General features: G+C 38.6%; 1 protein-coding gene across 7 annotated transcripts in view; it reads left to right on the forward strand.

The window, feature by feature from the left end:
• TTC21B (tetratricopeptide repeat domain 21B) overlaps positions 1-22721 on the forward strand; it is a 98093-nt gene extending 75372 nt beyond the window's left edge. For 3 of the 7 annotated variants that reach the window (XM_055291915.2, XM_055291917.2, XM_055291919.2), the window contains 2 exons: positions 3668-3735; positions 5076-5904. In XM_055291915.2, the coding sequence (XP_055147890.1) occupies positions 3668-3735; positions 5076-5153 (146 nt within the window). In that variant the 3' untranslated portion in view covers positions 5154-5904. Of the gene's footprint in view, positions 1-1789; positions 1891-3667; positions 3736-5075; positions 5905-9199; positions 20359-21784; positions 21975-22579 lie in introns of those variants that run through there. The other 4 variants (XR_010113655.1, XM_055291918.2, XM_063609443.1 and 1 more) reach the window with 4 other exon arrangements.
• The last annotated feature ends 1547 nt before the right edge of the window (positions 22722-24268 follow it).

The raw sequence follows: 24268 nt of genomic DNA on the forward strand, positions 1-24268 counted from the left end.
GCTGTCTCCTGGAATCTCTAAAGTAGTGTTTCCCAAACTGTGCTTTGGAACAGTTGGGGAGATTTTAATAATTATTTTTTTTTAAATTAAAAAGAATGGAGTGTGAAGGTGGTATATGCCATGGCCATGTAAGTTTGGAAAGTGCTGTTTTATTTTTCCATGCCCCTCTGACCTGTTGTACCATAAATGAACAACCTCTCAAATATGATTTGGCTTGTTATAAGTATAATTAAGCTATTTTTTTCTTTTGATTAGGCAATTTGTAGTTGTTAATTCAGCCTGAGATGGCATCAGTCTTTTCAGCAGCCATGTCACAGTGTGAATTCGATTTTGATTTGCAGTCAAATGAGTCACCCTCATACTAACTGCTGTCAGCTCAGGTCTTCCCTCATCTTTTAGTTTCCTAGAGTCTGTTCTCATACTATACTAGACTTGTGCAAAGCACAAGAACTAATGATTTTTATAGTATTTTTTATCCTAAGGTGTGATATATCTTTCAGAATAAAGTCACCTGCTTAAATGAAAAGTCCTTAAATATCCTTAAAATATTAGTTTTGACACTTTATTCCATAGAAGGAACGCACATAGAAGTTAAATTATTTATATATTCCATTCCTTGGAAGACCTCAGCAAATAAAGAGATTCCAAATGACTAGTTCTTTCATTGTGTCATCATTGTATTTTATAGATTATTTTATCAGTTCCTCCAACTTTGCTTTGGTTATCATTTCTTTCTAAGGCTCTCCATTAATTCCTCAATTTCATCCTTAAGATTGTCATTGCATCTAACACCCTCAACCTGCCTGGCCAAATAAACAATGCATTTCACTTTTTCGGTTGTCAGAAAACCCTTAAAATCATGCTCATGGCCAGGCGCAGTGGCTCACGCCTGTAATCCCAACACTTTGGGAGGCCGAGGTGGGCGAATCACCTGAGGTCAGGAGTTCGAGACTAGCCTGGCCAACATGGTGAAACTCCATCTCTACTAAAAATACAAAAATTAGCCAGGCATGGTGGCAGGCGCCTGTAATCCCAGCAACTCAGGAGGCTGAGGCAGGAGAATTGCTTGAACCTGGGAGATGGAGGTTGCAGTGAGCCAAGATCGCACCACTGCACTGCAGCCTGGTTGACAGAGTGAGACTCTGTCTCAAAAAAAAATAAAAATAAAAAAAAATCATGCTCTTACTCTTTCCATAGAATTCAGGGTTGAATATTGTCACTATGAGAGGCACCAGGATGAATGATGAATGGATAATTTGCTTGACTGCAGTAATCATTTATAAATAAATAAATATATATACACACATATATACACACCCACATCATTTTGTATACCTTAAATATATACGAGGAAAAAAAGAAAAGAAACACACTAGGAACAACTGAGATCCAGTGAGAGAAGAAACTATTCATGTTTCCCCCTTCATACCCATTCTCAGGTTCCATGACAGTCATTAGACTGTGTACAATGTTTGCGTTCTCTCGCTGTCTCTCCTGATTGCATATAGTTGAGTTCTACTAAGTTTGACAGGTGTAGTGCAGCTGCAGTGCACATTTCCTTTCCCCCTTTTAGCTCTTTATTTCCTCTGTGAAATTTTTGTACTAGGTCATGTATCAAATTTCTTCCAGTGTTAAAATTCTGTGATTATAATATAGTGAATGTTTATATTTTAAAAATGCTAATTATTTTGTGGTATTCTAAGGTTTTAAAAGCCATTTCACAAGTATTTTATATGATTTTTAAGATTATACTAAGAGTTAGAGGGAGGAGTTGTTATTCCTGTTTTAGTGATGAGGAAACCTGAAAATGACAGCTCAAGCCACTTGTGTAAGATCCCGAAGCTAGTCAGGAAGCCACAAACCAAAACTGAAATCTTGACCAGTTCCCATGTAAGTATGTTTGGCATGACATCTTAAAAACTGCTTTTCTTTTTGAATGTCACAAATGCTTTTAGTTCATTTTAGAAATTGTTGGTAATGACATTAAGTTTACCTCTCTGAAACTTATTTTTGTCTAAAATCTGAGCTGTGAGATTCTGCCATAGGCCCTACACACGTGTGCCTGTGTGCATGTGTGTGTGTGTAGAGATGTATATATACACACATATATAGACATACATATATATACACAGACACATATATAGACATACATATATATACACAGACACATATAGACATACATATATATATGTGTGTATATATATATATATGCAGTCATGTGTCGCTTAACAATGGAAATATTCCGAGATATGCATCATTAGACAATTCATCATTATGTGAACATCTTAGAGTATACTTACACAAACCTAGGTGGTAGATCCTACTGCACACCTAGGCTATCTGGTATAGCCTATTGCTCCTAGGCTGCACATCTGTACAGCATGTTACTGTCCTGAATGCTATAAGCAATGTGTGTATGTAAACATAGAAAAGGTACAGCAAAAATACAGTATTAAAATCTTTTTGACCACCATCATGTATGTGGTCTGTTGTTAATGAAACATCATCATGCAGTGCCTGACTATATATAAAATTGTGTAAATTTTAGATCATTTCCATTTCTTTCTTTTTACTACCATCTGATAATGTGAGCCAGTAATTCTTTTCAAACATTTAAAATTTTAAACATTTGTTTTGGTACTTTTATTAGAGCCCAAGAGCACTATTCACATTTCTTATTTCGTATTTTTAAGAGGTAGAGTGAGATATTTATTATTACACATTATTTTACATTGCATTATATCTTGTTTACTGAGTGCACAGCTGCTGTTACTTTTCTTGTCTTCTTAGTTTACCCTTTTATAGCATGTTACAGGAGAACAACATCCATTAAGAGGAATGTCTTAAAAATTCTTCTAATTGTTGATAGTAGAAGTGTGGCATTTCACTATCAGTAATTATGATAATTCTTACCAGTCATTGATGACAAATCTGCCTTCCTCTGTGTCCTTCTCCTATGTGCTCTGTCTTCTCACCATACTCCAGGTTCATTAACTCCCTATGTGTCCTACCAATGGCCTTAATCCATGCAGTTTCCTCTGTCTGAGAGTGTCCTTGATTCCCACCCTAGCCTAGTTTATGCCTCATTCTTCAGATTTCAGACATCTCTTGATACCCTCTTCTTCCCCGATTCAGGTTTTTTATGGTAACTCGCTTGGCATGGATCTTTCTTTCATAACATTTATCTCAGTTTTGAAATTGTTCATTTACTCATGCAATTATTTAAAAATGTACTTTTTCTCCTAATAGAATGCAAACCTCATAACTGTAGGCATCAGTTTGCCTGTGTAAGTGCTAAATAAATCTGTACTGTATAAATGAATGGCTGTGTTTACTGCCCTGTGATGAGTTTTTACTATAACTTGAAATAAATGAGACTTTTCTAGTAAGCTATAGAAACCACACTTGTGGGATGGCAGCTTTGTAACCGATCAATGTATTCACTGTGATCCTTTTTTCCAACTCCACTTTATTTTCTTCTTACACTTCTTCTGTGTCACTCTGCCTTCTATTATCACACAACTTCTCTGTATAGTGTAGTTTAGTTGTTCATTCACCAGCCTCCCTTACAAATTCTCTAGTGAGTAAGCAAAGAGAGGAGGAGGCAAGGAAAAGTAATAGTAGCAGTATACTCCATCATTCTGTTTTATGGTTTTTGTCTTAACAGGATACAAACTGGCATTTAATTACTTAAAAGCAAAAAGATATGTGGATTCAATTGACGTATGTCACCAGGTAAACACTTAAATTTAGATTTCTTAAAATTTTTCAGATTCACAATTTCCTACTTTTTTAAATCTCCAGATGTATGTGAGTAGAAGTAGAGGATACATTATTTTAGTTAAATGATTTATCAAGTATGTTTAGGGAGATTATCAGTGTTCAAAATTTAGAAAATGATGTTCACCTAAATAAAAAACGTGTTTTTACTTTGAGATCAAATAATAAAATGTTTCTGTCAATTTAAAGACAAAGACCACTGAAGGGTACATATTAAACAATAAACCATAGAATATTTACATGTATGGAAAGGAGTAGGATTAAAGAGGTGGAGTAAAAGAGACTTTTACTTTAAAAAAAAAAAAAGACAAAGACCAGTGGGAGAAACATGTTAAATAAAATTTAGTCTTTAAGTTAGAAGATATTTGAAGACAGTATAGATTCTCCAGATCATTGTTCTGATTAGAAGTTCTTGTGAATGTGTCTGAATCTGGTTATTAGAGAATTCAGATTGATCAATTAGAGATAAAAAGAAATTCTATTAGAAGTCATTCAGTTACATTCTGTAATTCATCCCCTACTAAATGATCACCTACTAAAATGACAAATATTTAAATTACGGTTTTAGAATTTGCAGAGTCTCTTTATGTACACATTGTCCCATTGATATTCCATATAAGACATTCTATTAAACATTATAAGGACCTCCAAGAAAAGTTCCTTAGAAAAGAATTATGTAATGTCCCTTATCCCACACAGCGATCTGTTAGCATCATTACAGTAAATACTTGGCCTTAGTAATTGCTGTTGATTACTGAGTCTCTGTAAAGCAGTATTTCAGTCAGGTTAGGGTTGTGTGTTAATGTAAGGCTATATATTAGGATCATTTTTGGAGTTATTTATAAAAAAAAAAAACCAGCATCTCCCCACTCTTAAGACTCAGTAGATCTAGAAATATGTATGTCTCAAGATCATTTCAGGTAAAGTTAATGTGTGCTGCCGTATAAAAGTCACTCTCTAAGGGCTTATCAAATATGAATGAAAAGCTAAATTATAAAAATATTTTAAATCATTGATACATAATTGTTTTATACAATTCATCTGTTAGGTAAGCAATTATATTTGTTATATTTTCTACATTTGATATTTGCATTCTATTGTTCTCATCTAACTGCCATTAATATAAAGGAGTCATCATGTTACATTTAAAATGCCACAATTAAAAAGTGTTATAGCTGTTGTAGTATTAGCACAAGGAAATCTTAACTGTAATGCTCATTTCTAGTAAGTTTTGTAACTCCATAGTTTTTGATCATTAGTTACAAGTTTTTGTGGGTTCTTTATTTGTTTTGCAGGTTCTTGAAGCACATCCAACTTACCCAAAAATCAGAAAGGATATACTTGATAAGGCCCGTGCATCTTTAAGACCTTGAAAATAATTTTAACTTAGGTGTTGGTTTAACGGGAAATGAAAAAAATCTAACTTTCAGTTCTTCCTGTTCAAAACAGGTTTGAGCTCAGTGCTTTGTTATTAGAAGTATACCCTTTTTTCTCCAGCAGAGGTTGCTGCTGTACATCAAGAGAAGTAATATGTGAAATTGGTGTTTCCTAATGGAGTTGAATGAGAGCTGGTCTGTTTGACTCTGTTTTGATTAGGTACAGATTTGGTGACTCTGTGGTAAAGACTATAATTATTTCTATAAAGAATATTTTGTTAAAATCTAGGTAATTAAATACCCTGTATCTTTCCTAAGGAATATTGTTTATTTCAGGAAATATATTTAAAATGCATTGTTCTCTTTTAAAGTGTTTTTGTTATATTCTTTTTTTTTTTTTAGACAGAGTCTTGATCTGCCGCCCAGGCTGGAGTGCAGTGGCACGATCTTGGCTCACTGCAACCTCCACCTCCTGGGTTCACGCGATTCTCCTGCTCCAGCCTCCCCAGTAGCTGGGACTAAAGGCATGTGCCATCACACCCGGCCAATTTTTTCTATTTTTAATAGAGACGGGATTTCACCATGTTAGCCAGGATGGGCTTGATCTCCTGACCTTGTGATCCGCCTGCCTCGACCTCCCAAAGTGCTGGGATTACAGGTGTGAGCCACCGCACCCAGCCTGTTTTTGTTGTATTCTGTGTTGTTTCAAAGATTGGAATAAATCTCCCTGTAAATAACTCATGAAAAAGACAATATATATATTTTAAATATATATTTTAATAAAAGTTTTATAAATATATGGTTTATATTCTTCTAGGAACTCAAAAGATGTGGTAAGTTTTGCAAAATCAGGGTAAGCTCCCCCTGCATTCTGTAATGTTAATGGGTGTTGCTATAGTACAGAAAATGTAACTTTCATTAAAAAACCTTTTTTAGAAGGGACATGGATGAAACTGGAAAACATCATTCTCAGTAAACTATCGCAAGGACAAAAAACCAAACACCGCATGTTCTCACTCATAGGTGGGAATTGAACAATGAGAACACATGGACACAGGAAGGGGAACATCACACTCCGGGGACTGTTGTGGGGTGGGGGGAGGGGGGAGGGACAGCATTAGGAGATATACCTAATGCTAAATGACAAGTTAATGGGTACAGGAAATCAACATAGCACATGGATACATATGTAACAAACCTGCACATTGTGCACATGTACCCTAAAACCTAAATTATAAAAAAAAAAAAAAAAAAAAAAAACCTTTTTTAGAAAAGGATAAAGAGTGTGTGTTTTCCCCTTCCTTTCTTGAGCTCATTCTTCCTGCTTTCAAGGCCATTGTGGTCTTAAGAAGTAATCAGGACCTGAAATCTCAATTTAAATAGGTCCCTTATTAGGGATATTTAACCTTAGCCTAGAAGACTTGGTCTGTAGGTTTAATTTCAGACACTGTAACATTTGATGGTAAAGGGTGACCAAATACTTTTAGTCAGCAGAGAGTCACAAAGGCAACGGTTTACCCAGCTCTGTCTTAACAGCACCCTGGCATAGAAGCTTTCACTCTCTTACACTAAATTTAACCTAGTCTAAACTTAATCCTTAGCATTATTTTTAATTTCTCATCTACATCTTTTTCAGTTTTCCTTAAAATTGTACTAAACACAGTCCTCAATTTTATTTGCATTTACAATAAACAGTATTTATAAGTGATTTGCTGCTTTTTATTAAATGTCCTGTTTGTTTTGAACTCCATTCTCTTGTTTCTGATCATTTCTCCCATTTTTCAAAATCCTTTTAATTTCAATTGTTATAAAATTCCAATTATTCCTCTTTTCACTTAGCAAAACAGTTTTTTGTGGGTTTTTTTGTTTTTTTTTTTTTTTTTGAGACAGTCTCATTCTGTAGCCCAGGCTGCAGTGCAGTAGTGCAATCTTCGCCCACTGCAACCTCCACCTCCTGGATTCAAGCAGTTCTCCTGCATCAGCTTCCTGAGTAGCTGGGACTACAGGCACATGCCACCACTCCTGGCTAATTTTTGTATCTGTAGTAGAGATGGGGTTTCACCATGTTGGCCAGGCTGGTCTCGAACTTCTGGCCTCAAGTGATCTGGCCACCTTGTCACCTAGCTTTTGGCATTTCATAGAAATGTTTAATAATAGAATTTATAAGTCATTTCATATATGTTAAAATACTTTTATATTTCTTACGTTTGATCTTCACAAACCTAAAATGCCAGCATTATTATCCCTGTTTTACAAATCTGGAATCGTGAAACATTACCTCTTTTTCTTTAATTCAGGTGGAGAAATATCTTTCAGCCTGAGTGGACATTTTTAAGGACAATGCTATGGACTGAATGTTTGTGTCCCCCAAACTTCATATGTTGACATCCTAATGTTTAATGTGATAGTCTTGAGAAGTGAAGCTTTAGGAAATAATTAGGTCATAAGGCTGAAGCCCTTGTGAGTGGGATTAGTGCCCTTACAAAGAGGATCCCAGAGAGTTCTCTAGCTATCTTTCTACCATGTGAGGACACAGTAAGAAGTCAACCATTTGCAACCCAAAAGAGGGTCCTCATCAGAACCTGGTGGTGCAGGAACCGTGATCTCAGACTTCCAGCCTCCAGAACTGTGACAAATAGATTTCTTGTTGGTAAGCCCACCAGTTTATGATATTTTATTATTGCAGCTGGAGCTGACTCAGGCAGAAATCACATTGACAGAATGCCGTTAGTAGTTCCAATGAACTTGCATCATGGGATGCTAGAATCATGGAAATTGGATAGGGAAATAGAGCATCTGTTCTCTCAGCAAGACATTTCCAAATCAGTTTTCCTATCTGTAAGAGGAAAGGAAAGTTTTGTTTTTGTTTCTTAAGCAGCCATTTATTTTGTGCCTGCTATTTGTTAGATGCTATTTTAGGGACTTTCCTTACTTTATGTCTTTTAATTTTCAGTCAACTATTAAGAGAAATAATATTCCCACTTTTCAGATAAGAAAGATGAGACCTGGACTAAATGATTTGCCCAGGGTCACAGAGGAAAGTATCAGAACCTGAATTCCATACTGACTCAGTCAACTTCAAAGCCTCTGCCTTATTTATTATATTAAGATGCCTTCTATAACTAAGAGATAATGTTTCTATAAGAAAAAGTGATCTTGTCTACATCTGGCTAGCAGAAGAAACTGATCGGTGTATCACAGAGATAGCTAAATAATGAAGAACAAGATGGACTGAGTGGAATGAACAGCTGTTACAAATGTAGAAACTATCAAAGAGCAGTCTAATTGAGGAGCAGTATACTGTAGCAGTCAAGAGCATGGATCTGAAATCAGACCAGCCTGGATTTAAGTTTTGGCTCTACCATTACCTAGATGTTTCATCTTTCTCCAAGTTACACACTCTCAGCCTCAGTTTTCTCACCCATAAACAAGCATATAAGGATAATAACCTGTCTCAGGTTGTAAGGATTAAACGGAACTTATATAAAACCTATAATGACTCTGACTCACTAGGGTCTTAATAAATAGTAGCTCCTCTTATAAGCAGAACAGGGCCAAGTAGTAATTGCAACTGAGAAGAGAAAATGCAGTTCAAAGCAAGATGAAAAGGATGAGTAAAGTCCCCTAGAGAGCTCAGCCCTACAGGATTCGAGATTCTCATTCATTCATACCTTCTCTCCCTTCTCATTTTTCTTCTTCAACTACTTCCCTCTTTTCCTCTCTAGCCACCAAACATTATGCTAGACTCCACATGCAGCATCTCATTTTATCCATCCACCTTGAGCTTGCTTTTGCCCTGCTCTCCTCGGTGTAGAATTCTCTTCCTCCTGTCCCTCCCTTCACCCCCGCTTCCTGTCTCTGAGCTTCCTTCTCCAGGTTTGCTCCCTCTTTCCATCAGGTATCACTTTATCACCACCTCCTCAAAGAGGCCGTGTTCATGTCCAGGCCCACAATCTCAAGTAGCCATCCTGTGATTCTGTATCATATTATTCTTTTTAAACTCTATGCAGCACTTACTACCTCTGATGTTTTTCTTCTTTAAGGATTTGATTGCCTCATGTGACAAGCCCAAGATCTGTGACAGTTGGAGCTCAAACTAGGCAGTCTTGATTCCACACTGCTCTGAACTAGTATTTGAAGGAACTAATGGCCATGACATGTTAAATGAAAGTTTGGGGACTTACACTCAGGATGGAAGCGGGGGGACACAACAGAAATGAAAGAATTTTCTGTAGATCTGGCATCTGGACACCTGCCCCCCTCATGGTAAGGACACAGTTGTAAGTTTAATGTACTTTTGACCTTAATTCAGCTAGTATGGTGAACTGGGTCCCAAGAGGAAATAGCTTTCTTCCCCAGAAGTCAAGAACCTGGAGCAAATCTGGAAGGCTTTTATGCATGGACAGCTGAGGAAGCAGGTTGAACTTTGCACTAAAGTGGAAGTAGATAATGGAATCACTATGGAAACCAAAAGACCAATTAAGAATCTGACAGGAGCTATCCTAGTTTGCGACTGGAGATGACAAGTGAATAGCTTTAAAATAGGATCATATAACAGCGTTCATGCTGACAGATTTTTTTAGATGCAAGGTTTGCAAAGGTGCAAGGAAACCACCACATTCAGACGCTGCTCGTCAAAGTGTAGCACAGCCTTCCTGAAGGGAATAACTTTAAACAGCAAAATAAACAGCAAAAAGCAAGTTTGAGAAGACTGTTCTCTAAAAACAGCACAAAATAAGAGTCTGTCGTTTAACCAAGTGATCCCACATAGAGAAATTTATCACAGGAAATATTGTGAAATTTTCTCAAAGGTTTCCAATTTTAAAAATTGTAACAGTGAATTTTTTGCTGCTTTTGGTTATCAAAACATCCAACATGAGGTTGTCAAATATGTAAGATTTGACCAATAATATAGTACTAGGTAGTCATTGAAAACTATTTCAAGGATTTATTTATGTATTTAAATTTTTTGACTCATGGGAGGCTGAGGCATGTGGATTGCCTGAGCTCAGGAGTTCACGACCAGCCTGGGCAACACGGTGAAACCTCGTCTCTACTAAAATACAAAAAATTAGCTGGGTGTGGTGGTGTGCGCCTGTAGTGCCAGCTACTCGGGAGGCTGATGCAGGAGAATTGCTTGAACCTGGGAGGTGGAGGTTGCAGTGAACCGAGATCACACCACTGCACTCCAGCCTGGGCAACAGTGAGACTCCATCTAAAAAAAAAAATTTTTTTTGAAAGATTTTAACTGCTAAAATGCTCACAAAATAAGTGAATAAAGAGGAAAATGTAACTGTTCAAATAATAATATATCCATTTACCAAAAACATAGATGCATATAAGAATACACAAAACTAGATGAAACTAACATAGTTATATCTCAGTGATGAAATATTTATTTACCATTGTAAAAGTTAAATGGAATTAATGTATATTCTACACTAAAAAAAAAAGATTTTGTTGTTTTTTAGAGAACAGCCTTCTCAAACTTGCTTTTTGCTGTTTAAAGTTATTTTTCTGAACACAGATTAAGAGAAAAAGCTAAACAAAAGCTGACATTTCAACTCTCAGTACCACACTTTACTATTAATTGTTAATGCAAAATGCAATCTATATTAGTTCAATGGCCAGCGATAGAGATTCAGGAAGTGGAAGATAGAAAAAAAAAGCCAGAAAGTAGTACTAGGAGTAGTAGCAGAAGTGGTACTAGAACGTAAGATTTCCAGAGAGGATGTGTAAGAGCATAGTCCTGCAATTACATAAAGAATTGAGAGCAAACCCAGTCCTCTGTAATTTTAGTCCATTATTCCAGCAACAGAGTTTTAATGATGATTCTACCAAATATAATAAATTAGAAGCCAGTGGAAATATCTGAAATCCTGCAGAGCCTCCACATGTGATCCTGCAGTGTGTGCACTGCACAGAGTGACCCAGCCAAGGGCGCAGGAGATGGAGGCAGAAATCCTCCAAGTCTTACCACTCTGCAACTGCATCTCCATGCAGGAGGACTCCCTTTTCTAATTTGAATACAACTTTCTCATAGGCTAGTGGAGCCCTGCGAATGGAAGGAGAGGAACTAGAGTCAGTATAGAAAAGTTTTTAGAAATAAGGCTAAGGGTGAAGAGTGATGTGTCTATAAGGGTGTGAGAAGTCTGTCTTTTAAGATAAGAGCTACTTGGGCATCTATGGAGAAAAAAAAAAAAAAAAAGCCAGTAAATATTGAAGGTACAAGAAAGAGAGGAGGGGAAAACCTGAATAGAAAAATGATGGTATCCAGGGGTTGCACAATTTTTGCAAGGGGAGTGAAGGAACAAATGAAGTGCAGAAAGAGTCACTGATATAAAGGTGGCTTCAGGAGCTGTTATGCTAATTGGCTCCAGTAGTTTTATAATCAATAAAATAGTCTTTGAGCTAAGGGCAATACCACTCCTTCATATGCACAGGATCTTGGACCTCTGTTTTCTTTGGACTCTGAGGTATTTTTCACTTATTTCCAGGTTCCTGGTTGTGGTTGTTGGAATTCTGCCTGCCAGATTAGAGGGGAGTTACTGTAACATGATAAATCCCAGTTATGATAAAATATGTGCTACCCACCTTCTAATGCCCCTCTTAAGAACCAGATGTTTTCTAGAAAAATGTTTCACTCTGCAATCTGCCTTACAGTGCACATCAATGAATTTGGCACAATGCCCATAAAAGCAATCTGATCCCATAAATGAGGGATGCAGAGTAATGAGCAGGTTCTAAATGTCTTACTTCCGAGTGGTATAACATGAGACTCGATGGCAATCCTTAAACCAGGCTGCTTTCAAATTGTATGTATGTTATATTTATCTTCCTTCAAACAAATTCTTTTGGCAATGTAAAAGAAATCCTGGTTTTTTTTGTTTTGTTTTTTTTTAAGGGGGTATTTTAAGAAGGTAATTACTATTTCCATTTTCACCAAAAGCAGCCTAGTTTTATTTTTAATGGGTAAGTGATGTAAGAACCTTAAAAAACCACTTGAAACACAGGACAGAGCTGCAAAATGTTCAGTAGTATCCTCACTTATTTCGGGTCAGGGCAATAGGTCCTTTTGCATAGTTACAGATTAAACTTTCTTTGAAAAACACACTAAGCTTAAGAACTTTGAGGAAAAAGAATGCACTAAAACGCTAAGCAGTTACAAAAATGCTCTTTTCATACAGTTTAATATGTGAAGTTGCTCTAGTAAATAAATAAAAACTCCTCCCTTACATAGTTTCCTGAAGAATTTTTTGTCCAATTTTTCACATTGACTTAAGTTACAAATTGCAGAAGATAGATTGAGGGGGACTCTGGGTGGGCGCAAGCGCAGGATATTGAGAAATCGCAAGGGCAAAGTTAAAATGATTGAATACATACCATGTGAAGAGTCAGGGTGAGGCAACGGACAAATGACGTGTCTAGATTCTGATGTCACTTACTTGTGTTAAACACAGACATCTACTGCCTTTTATAAAATGTATGTGCTGGGTGGTTGTTTTTGTAGATCTTTTTAAATGCCCAATATTCATTATTCAAGTTTCAATAAAAATGATTTTGTTTCTACAAAAAGGAAACAATTTTAATTTTTTATTTGGAAAAAAAATTAAACGTACAGAAAATTGCATGAGTAAGATTGCAAAGACCGTATATATTAAGGTAAACATTAAAATATTGCTAATATTTTAAACCATTTGCTTTATCATTTGTGCTTTCTGTGTGAGTATAAGAATTTTATATATACATTTACACTCACACATATGTATACACACATATATAAATATGATGTTTTTTTCTGAAGATTCTGAAAGTAAGTCACAAGCATCGTACACATCCTTGTACCCCTAAGTACTTCAGTGGTCTGTATTTCCTAAGAATATGGATACACTCCTATATAATCAAACTGTAGTTATCAACTTCAGTAAATTTAACATGGATACCATACTTTAATCCACATCATTTACCACCAGTTGATCCAATAAAGTCCTTTTTTTCCTCCAGTCAAGATCCACTCTGGAATCAGACATTGCATTTACTTGTCATGTCTCTTTATTGTTGCTTAATCTGGAGCATATCCACAGCCTTTCTCTCTTTTACAATATAGACATTTTTTAAAGAAAATGTCCCTCACCCTCACTTCTTTTGTAGTAGAATGTTCTTCATTCAGGGTTCGTCTGATATTTCATCATGATTCAATTTGAGCTAAACATCCCTGGCCATAATGCTATATAAGTAGTATGTCCTCAGGGTATCAAATATGGCAGCACATATTTATCTGCCCTCACTTGTGAATTAATTTTGATTACTCCTTCAAATTTCTCCACTACATAGTTATATTTTTTTCTTGCAACTAATAAGCAATCTGTGAGGAGACACTTGTAGATCAAATATCCTGCTCCTCTTCAAAACTTTCCACTAGATTGATCATGATTCTTGCCTAGTCCCATCTTTACTGTGATGGTAATAAAGGCTCCACATGTACCCAGAAGTTAGTACTCAGCGTTTTACCATAAGCAAGAGCCCTGCCTTTGCTTATTTATTGTTGTTTTTGCTTTTCATTTTTATCCATTATTTAATATAGGACAGTAGGGGACTCTGGAGCTTAAACAAACTATCACATAGTGAGGACTGAGAGTTGAGCTTATTTTTTTTCCTCCTGGATAAAATAATTTTATCCATTGTTTAATATAGAAGGAGAGTAGGGGATTCTGGAGCTTAAACAAACTAGCACATGGCAGGATTCAGATTTGAGCTTTTTGTTGTTAAAAATATTTAACATCATACAGTCTTATGAAATTCTATTTTTTCAATATTTCATCATTCATTAATGTCATTAATTATTTTGGTGCTCAAATTATTTCAGATTTGTCCAGCAGGAGCCTCTTCAGGCTGGTTCCTGTGTCCTTGTGACATGCTCTCATTGTTTTTTTTGATCACTTTCTTACTTTCTATCATAACAAGGTGTCTCAGGCTCAACTTCTGATTTCCCTACCTCAACCTTGGAATCAGCCATTTCTCTGAGGAGCCCTGGTTCCTTTTATTGGGAATGGTGTTAGAGATAAAGATCCAAGTGCTAAGTCTGCTCATTGCTACTAGGGTGTAATTGCTTCTAGATCCTTTCAGAAGATGGAAAACATACGCATGCATACATACATATGCATATACAGACATATACTCATAGACACACATATAGACACACAGATGTTTGCATGAATACTGTGCATACACACAGTCTCACATACACTGACATCTAGTTCTTATTTGTATGACCCTTTTCCAGAGTATGATGCTGGATCCTAACAATCTCAACCTATTTGTCCATTTCTTCAACCTTATAATCTACCTAAAATGGTTTCAGACTTGCTTCACCCAAAAACAAGTCTACAAAATCTACAAAAAGAGTTCAGAATTTGTTTTCAGTCTCCCACCTCCCACAATGCCACCAACTTTGGTCGATTTTTAATTTATTGTTGATAAATTTAACAACTTATCCTAAAATGTTACCAGAACCATTTCCCAGTAGTGTGACATATTTTAAAAATCAAATTAGGCCAGGCACAATGGTTCACATCCCACGACTTTGGGAGGCCGAGGCAGGTGGATCATCTGAGGTCAGGAGTTTGAGACCAGACTGGCCAACATAGCAAAACCCCATCTCTACTAAAAATACAAAAATTAGCTTGGCGTGGTGGTGGGCGCCTGTAATCCCAGCTACTCAGGAGGCTGAGGCAGGAGAATCATTGCTTGAATCCGGGAGGTGGAGGTTGCAGTGAGCTGAGATCGCACCATTGCTCTCCAGCCTGGGCAACAAGAGCAAAACTTGTCTTAAAAAAAAAAAAAAAAAAAAGCCTAAATTATTTATTGCTGATAAGAGTGTGTGCTCTGTTTCATGGACCAGCTTTGCAATTTCCTTCCAAATATTCATCTACTTGCAAAATAAATGCCATCCCTTCCCACGCCAACCATATTGATGATGTAGTGGCAGGAAGGAGAGTAGGGGACTCTGGAGCTTAAACAAACCATCACATGGTAAGGATTGAGAGTTGAGCTTTTTGTTAAAAATATGTTGTAGATCTACATTATTATAAACTGATTTTTCTGTTTGACCTTAAGTATTTTCAGCACTTTTACTGTGATAGGTTAACTGTCAGCCATAAACATTTCTAAAGAAATAGGAAAATATTCTTCCTATATTATTCAAAATACAAGTTTCTGGTTTATAGCAACTAATACTGTTTTTCCTCTCAACCTGCCGTTTCCAACTGCTACCTTTTCTCATTGAGTGAATCCTGGTCTTCACTTGAAAAAGTTAGATTTATATCCTCTATTCTTTATTTTTGTATTTATATTTTATTTCTATTTTCTTGAGTCCTACAGTCTCATAAAATCGTTTTGAATAGCAGAGCTGCAGAGCTGATGGGGAGGTCAGCTATGTTAATTCCACAGCGCCCCAGTCTTCGGTGTGAGGTTGCCTAGCAACCCATCTCTCAGGCCTCCTTTGTGGGTGAGAGAAGAGAAAGCAATTCTTCTATACACTCTCAAGCCGAGATGATTTTTATAAAGTGAAAAACCTTTCGTAAAGGGTCTAACACAACCCCTGCTTCTCCTCCTCTGCCCACTGTACACTTCACATATGATGAGAGAAATATTCCATCCTTTTGAGCTTTAGATCTGATACAGATACAAAGCAGAGCTAGACACTGTATGGTCAAACAGTGGAAGTGACCTGTATCTTCATGTTAAATTGAGACACATTAATTAAACCACTCATCTTCCCTTTTCTCTTCTATGAAAGCATAGTTTCCCCTCAAGTTCTAAAAGCCAGTTATGTTAAATGAAACTGCAACTGCCTGCTGAGCATCAGTTACCATAGCGATGAGAGCCAGGAGTGATGTTTTTCTCCTTAGGCACAGGATGACTGAAATGTGTTCAACCAGGGGATTCAAGCAGCCTGCTGACTAGAAACAGGCATCTGGGAAGAGCCTGCTCGGTTGCTTTTTCTCCACACTTATTTGAAAAAATAACCCCTCTGCTATTCCCTTAAAGCTGTTGCCTTTTTAGAACCAAACTTCAGTGGGTGGCAGAAGTGCCCTACCTTAGGCATACAGGAGAAGGCGGAGCAATGATGCATGCTAGTGAAAACCACACGAACAGCTGAGAGTGCACGCGAACAATGCAGAGAAGATGCATTGCCCTTTCAGATGTCTCTGAAAATACAGAGTACCACATGGATTTTCCACATTGTGAAAATACTTAGGTACATTTTTTTGAAACATTTATAATCCTATTACCTTATTTTCCAGGCAGATGATGTTATTCACAAGAATATTGTGGTTCCAGTGGATAATAGTTTATGGAGGGTTGTTGTAAGTTAAAATAAGTATAAGGAAAAATGCTTTGTGGTATTCTCATTTGCCTCTAATTATGGCTGAGAAGAGAGAGGCAGGGTAGCACAATGGGCTTTGGAGTCAAACAACCTGGGTTGACCTCCTCTGCCATTTAACAGTGTGATTTGGGGCAAGTTCCATAAGCTGTCTAGGTCTCACTTTCCTAATTTTTACAAAGAAACTAAAGAGAGTATTGTTAACAGTGTGAAGTACGAAAATATACATAAAACACCTGATTGAAACACTGATGACTGTTACAATCAATTTGGCTTAATTGACCACTCAGTACTAATTGAACACCTGGTACATGCCCATGCTTGATGTGAGAAGAGTACTGAGGTCCCAGCCAAAAAGAGGGCAGCTAAGTTTGGGGACTGCAACTGCAGGTTATCTACCTTTCTGATGCTTCAGAAAGGTTTGGTATGTCATCCTCACCAATGTTCTATCCATAGTGGCAGTGACATGATACTCCTTGTGCGTCTACCTCCATGACCAGTTCACAGGGAAACTCTTACTGCTGTTTCTTAACTAAATTTTGCTTTTCTACCATAACTGTCATTACCAGCACCCTCAGTCATCACAATCATTAGACTAGACATCTGCCTCCATGGAGAATATGTGAATACCTCTGAATGTACTTCCTGGAGGAGCTGCCAAACTATTTCCAGCAATGGCAAATCAGAATGTATGTGAATTCCCAAAGTGCCTTCCCTGGACATTCTTTTCTAGCAACAGTATACCTTCTGGTGACTTTCTAACAAAGCAATTACATAATTCCTGGAAAGCATATACTTTTAAAATTTTAGATCATTGAATCTAACCCTTTCATTTTAGAGATAAAAGGGAGCTCAGGAACATTGATTAAATTACCCAATTCATTTTTATGTATGCATTTATTTATATCTATGTATACAGCCAAAAATAATATCATATAAATATATACATGTACCTACACACACGTGTATTCATATATAAATACACACATGTAAAGAGAAGGAATCAGTTACACAAATACATAATTTTTTTTCAGGTTGTCTGAAAGTATACTCCAAGTTTCCCCAAGCTAGAGACCATTATTATCAGTGATTGCTCTATAATTTGCAAGTAGCAGAAACCAACTTAGGATGGCCTGAGTTATATGTAAGTCTTCAAGTTGGCACTGGAGCTGAAAGGTGGGAAGGATTGGAACCAGGGACTGGAATATGGGCAAGACTCTATGCCTTTCCTCTGATACTTTCTGCATGTTGGTGTTCACTCAACTATCCATCCATTTAGGAATCCCAGCCATTTGACACATATTCACTGAAGACCTATTCTATGCCAGGCACTGTGCCAGGCAGAGGGAAAGCCCTCATATAGGGCAGACCTGGTCTTCTCCATTAGATCCTGTGAAACTTATTGGCTTTCATTCTCTCTTGCCACTGCCATGTAAGTAGTAGCTTTTGCCTTCCACCATGATTATGAGGCCTCCCCAGCCATGTGGAACTATGAGTTTGTTAAACCTCTTGTATTAGTCTATTTTCATGCTGATGATAAAAGACATAAACCTGAGACTGGACCATTTACAGAAAAAAAGAGTTTAGTGGGACTTACAGTTCCATGTGCCTGGGGAGGCCTCACAATCATGGTGGAAGCCAAGGAGCAGCAAGTCAAATCCTACATGGATGGCAGCAGACAAAAAGAGAGAGCTTGTGCAGGAAATTCCTCCTTATAATACCATCAGATATTATGAGACTTATTTGCTATCACAAGAACAGCACTCAGATATTATGAGACTTATTCACTATCACAAGAATAGCACCTGCCCCCATGATTCAATTACCTCCCACTGAGTTCCTCCTACAACACGTGGGAATTCAAGATGAGATTTGGGTGGGGACATAGCCAAACCATATCACCTCTTTTTCTTCCCAGTCTCAGGTATGTCTTTAACAGCAGCAGGAATACAGACTAATACAGTAAATTGGAACCAATATAGTGGGGCACTGCTGAAAAGATACCCAAAAACATGGAAGCAACTTTGGAACTGGGTAACAGGCAGAGGCTGGAGCAGTTTGGAGGGCTCAAAAGAAGCCAGAACAATGTGGGAAAGTTTGGAACTCCCTAGAGACTTGTTGAATGGCTTTGCCCAAAATGCTGATAGCAATATGGACAATAAAGTCTAGGCTAAGGTGGTCTCAAATGGAGATGAGGAACTTGTTGGGAACTGGAGCAAAGGTGACTCTTGTTATGTTTTAGCAAAGTGGCTGGCAGCATTTTGCCTCTGCCCTAGAGATTTGTGGAACTTTAAACTTGAGAGAGATGATTTAGGGAATCTGGTGGAAGAAATTTCTAAGCAACAAAGCACTCAAGAGGTGTTTTGGGTGCTGTTAAAGGCATTCAGTTTTATAAAGAAAACAGAACATAAAATTAAGAAATTTGCAGCCTGACAAGGTGATAGAAAAGAAAATCCCATTTTCTGAGGAGAAATTTAAGCTGGCTGAGGAAGTTTGCATAAGTAATGAGGAGCTGAATGTGAATCATTGCCAAGACAATGGGGAAAATGTCTCCAGTGCATGTCAGAAGTCTTCAAGGTAGCCCCTCCCATCACAGACCTGGAGGCCTAGGAGGGAAAAATGGTTTCATTGGCTGGGCCCAGTGTCCCTCTGCTGTGTGTAGTCTAAGGACTTTAGCGCCCTGTGTCCCAGCCACTCCAGCCGTGACTAAAAGGGACCAAGGTAGAGCTCAGGCTGTGGCTTCAGAGGGTGCAAGCCCCAAGCCTTGGCAGCTTTCACGTGGAGTTGAGCCTGTGAGTGCACAGAAGTCAAGAATTGGAATTTGGGAACCTCCACCTAGATTTTAGAGGAAGTATGGAAATGCCTGGATGTCCAGGAAGAAGTTTTGCTTCAAGGACAAACCTCAGAGAGAACCTCTGGTAGGGTAGTGTGGAAGGCACATGTGAGGTGGAAGCCCCCACACGGAGTCCCCACTAAGGTGCTGCCTAGTGGAATTGTGAGAAAAGAGTCTCCATCCTCCAGACCCCAGAATGGAAGATCCACTGACAGCTTGCACTGTGCACCTGGAACAGTCACAAGACACTCATCACCAGCCCATGAAAGCAGCCAGAAAGGAGGCTGTACCCTGCAAAGCCACACTGGTAGAGCTGCCCAAGACCATGGGAACCCACTTCTTGCATCAGCATAACCTGGATGTGAGATAAGGAGTCAGAGCAGGTTATTTTGGAGCTTTAAGATTTAACTGCCCTGCTGGATTTTGGACTTGCATGGGGCCTGTAGCCCCTTCATTTTGCCCAATTTCTCCCATTTGGAATGGCTGTATTTACCCAATGCCTGTACCTCCATTTTATCTAGCAAGTAACTAACTTGCTCTTGATTTTACAGGCTTATAGGCAGAAGGGACTTGCCTTGTCTCAGGTGAGACTTTGGACTGTAGACTTTTAAAAGAGTTAGTGCTGAAATGAGTTAAGACTGTGAGAGACTGTTGGGAAGGCATGATTGTTTTTGACATGTAAGGACATGAGATTTGGGAGGGGCAAGGGGCAGAGTGATATGGTTTGGCTGTGTCCCCACCCAAATATCATATTGAATTCCCACATGTTGTGGGAGGGACCCTGTGGGAGGTACTTGAATCATGGGGGCAGGTGTTTCTCCTGCTGTTCTCATGACAGTGAATACATCTCACAGGATCTGATGATTTTATAAGGGGAGTTTCCTTGTGCAAGCTCTGTTTGCCTGCTGCCATCCATGTAAGATGTGACTTGCTCCTCCTTGGCTTCCACCATGATTGTGATGCCTTCCCAGCCATGTGGAACTGTGAGTCCATTAAACCTCTTTTTCTTTATAAATTATCCAATCTTGGTTATCTTTATTAGCAGCATGAAAATGGACTAATACACTAGTTCTCACAGATGTTTCACTACTCCCATGTTGTAAGTTTGGCCACATGCAGAGAATGATGTGTAGTTTCTTAGTCCCCAGCCCCCACCACAAATCTGGCCAGGAAGGAGGCCACCAGGTGACACAGGTTACCCAGGCCCACATCTATGGATAAGAAGGTTGCTGGGCAGACAGCCTGAAGGCTCCACTACAGTGTGTTATCTGATCCTTTTGCACTTCTCCCTCCACAGTATTTAGTCCAATTTTTTTTTTATTCACTCAAGTGCTAGCTTTTTTGAACACCTACATTTAAAAAGCCATAACTTTTAGTTAAACAATGTAGAAAATTACTGGACTTGCACTGATAAAGAATTTGCAACATGGTAAATTATTTGTTCAAAATCGTAATTCTCCCATCTGTTTTATTTCTCCAAATGTCCAAGAAACCCAAACCAGGACAGTACCAAGGGCTGTACCACCCTAGTGGTACCACCACTAAGTATCACCACAGCTAAACTAAGAGTTTAGTTGGACCTGTGATGCTGAGAGTATCAGTGAGTTGACAGCTGCCCAGGCTTGCACTTTTCCAGATCATGGAAGAAGCAGCCATAAAGAGCTGGGCTCGTCAAAATTGAGTATAAGCAATTCTCAAAGCCCATGTTAATATACAAGACCATTGACCTTTATATTCCTTCTTTATGTGCTAGGTGGCCCTTATATTTATACACTTTAAAATTCTTATATAAAAAGAGCCATTAACCATTGTCCCAGCTCATGTAAAAGATGGAGAGTTGCTGGGAAGGTATCAAATCAGTTTGGCTCCAGTTAGCCCCAAGGATTCTTCGTTAGGCCACACTACTAAGTTTCTCGGACTTTAATCCCATTTTCTTGGGCTCACATATATCCTGGGGCATTGTGAGGTAAGAATAAGTCAGTCAGGAAGCAAACAAATTTCAAAGAAATGTATAGGCATCATGATATGGTTTGGCTCTGTGTCCCCACCCAAATCTCATCTCAAATTATAATCCCCACATATCGAGGGAGGGACCTGTTGGGAGGTGATTGAATCATGGGGGTGGTTTCCCCCAGGCTATTCTTGTGATAGTGAGGGAGTTCTCACAATATCTGGTTGTTTGATAAGTGTCTGGCATTTCCCCTGCTTGCTTGCTCTCTCTCCTGCTGCCTTTTGAAGGAGGTAGCTTATTTCCCCTTTGCCTTCCACCATGATTGTAAATTTTGAAGGCCCCCTGGCCATGCAGAACTTTCAGTGAATTAAACCTCTTTTCACTATAAATTACCCAGTCTTGGGTATCTTTATAGCAACATTATAACAGACTAATATTAATACATATCACTTCTTTAGGGAAGTCAGCAAACAAGATGCTAACTGATGGAGTGAAATCCCCAGGAGATGCAGAAGGCAAGTGCAGCCAACTGAGGCCTCAGGGGCAGGAGATGCCCATCGTGATGAGAGCTATGGCTTTCTCCAGTGATGATTCTGCTTCTATGAGGTCACAAGCAGTAGAACCATATCTTGCTGGCATACACTTGGGGTAAGAATATCATTGGCAAAGTTGCTTAAGATCCAATCCGCTTAACTACAACTACCTCCCCCTTCTCTATTTTCTTCATCTTCCTACTCATATACACATGGTACTTTCCTCTCCCTTTTTCTAGTTCATCCCCCTGGGAGAACTACTTTCTTGCCTAGAGTGAAACCCTACTCTCTTGTTTATGTTCAACATTTTTTGTTGATGCTCCAAATTCTCTTCTTCTGGCTTCTAGCCAAGGCATTTTGTCCTCTTCCTTACAACTAATGTAAAAAAAAAAAAAAGAAAAATCCTTGAACTTCAACATTTTTTATAATAAACCTTAGTGATCCATCAGACCCAAATGTCTAATCAACTAAAAGAATTTAAAAACATTAACTTTTGCTCAAATACAAGAAGAGCTTAAACTCCAGACTCTTCTAGCACAGCAAGGAAAGAGAAACAACAGTACAGCTGGTTCCATATTAAAAAAATAGGAATGTTCATCTCCTTCCATAATTCAAAAAATACTACCGAAGGATCAGGAAAGTAAAAATTGTGCTTGTATAAAGAGTTCCTGGATTGTGCTGGCTTCCTATATCAATCATTTCTCTCCTGCATTCCTGTAGATGGCCCCGCCTCTCCTGGACTTCCATCTGTCATCAGGAGAACATGACCATCTGGAGTCAGTACAGATCATCAATCCTTCCACATATACAAGTTCATTTTAAATTTTTAAAAATATAATACAACTGAGAAGTCTTCATTAAATTGCTGTGATTGTCCTACCTGTTTTCTGTTAGGGATCCATTACATCTCAGAGCCACATGGGTGATGCCATAATACCAGGGCTGAAACACTGCTCTGGGGGTCTGTTACTTTCCTATTGCTGCTATAAAAAATTACCACAAACTATGTGGCTTCAAACATCACAAATTTATTTTCTTACACTTCTGGAGGTCAGATGTTCAAAATGGGTCTTAGAGCTAAGACCAAGGGGCAACAGAGCTCCCTTTCTTCTGCAAGCTCTAGGGAAGGCTCTGTTCCTTGACTTTTCCGGCTTCTAAGGCCTGCCTGCATTCTTTGTCTCATGATCACATCACTGTGACCTCTACTTCTGTCATCACGTTTCCTTCCCTAACTTTCCTGCTTCCCTCTCTCCCTAATAAGGACCCTTGTGATTATATTTGGGCCTACACGGATAATGCAAAATATACTCAAGATCCCTAACTTAATCACATCTGCAAAGTTCCTTTTGCCATGTAAGTTAACACATTCACAGGTTTTAGGGATTAGGATGTGGACATCTTCAGTGGGCATGGAGGCATTATTCTGCTGACTACAGGGTCTGATATAATCAGAGGCCCACTTCCTAGAAATCAGAGAACCTGATTTCTAGTCTGCAATTAGGAAATTCAATTACGACAGTGCATAGGGATTGTTGGTATCTCTGTTTTACGTTTGTCTTATTAGACTGTAGCCACAAATTCTGGCCCCAGCCTATAGAATGTTATAATGAGAAGCACTGGCTTTAAAGTCTTACTAACTTGACTGGGATTTGTTTGTTTGTTTGTTTGTTTGTTTGTTTTAGACAGGGTCTTGCTCTGTCACCCAGGGTGACAGAGTGGGGTGCAGTGGCGTGATCATGGCTCACTGCAGCCTCGACCTCCCAGGCTCAAGTGATCCCCACATCTCAGCCCCATAAGGATCTGAGACTACAGGCGTGCACCCACCAGACCCAGCTAATTTTTTTATTGTTTGAAGAGATAGGGTCTCACTATGTTGCCCAGGCTGGTCTTGAACTCCTGGGCTCCAACAATCCTCCCACCTCAGCCTCCCAGTGCTGAGATTACCCTCATGAGCCACTGTGCCTGGTCTCACCTGGGTTTTCATCTCATAGGAACTCTGAGAGCTTGGGCAAGTTCCTCACTTTCTGTGAACTTCAGTTTTCACCTCTCTTCTCTGGGGAGGTCTTAGAGGAAACAGACTCAGAGACTCGCCTGCAGGTTACTCTTGGGAATAATGCTGGTAAGGGAGAGAGAAAAGCAGGATTGGACTGCAATAAAGTCACAAGGAAGGCTTCAGCTGATCCCAAAGGGACTATGCTGATGGGATGGCCTCCCATGGCCTCCCTTTAAGGCAAAGGAGACAGACATTGGTTTCCCCTGAGTCAATCTGCCAGGATTGGGACTACGTAAGAAGAGTGAGACACTTGCCTTGAGGACAAAATTTAGAGGGCATCAAAAAGCTCAGTAGACAAGATAAATAATATTTTAATGCATTATTATTTTTCAAACCTAAATTACTGCAAAAGTCAG

Source organism: Symphalangus syndactylus, chromosome 9 (assembly GCF_028878055.3).
Source record: "Symphalangus syndactylus isolate Jambi chromosome 9, NHGRI_mSymSyn1-v2.1_pri, whole genome shotgun sequence".
NCBI lineage: Eukaryota > Metazoa > Chordata > Mammalia > Primates > Hylobatidae > Symphalangus > Symphalangus syndactylus.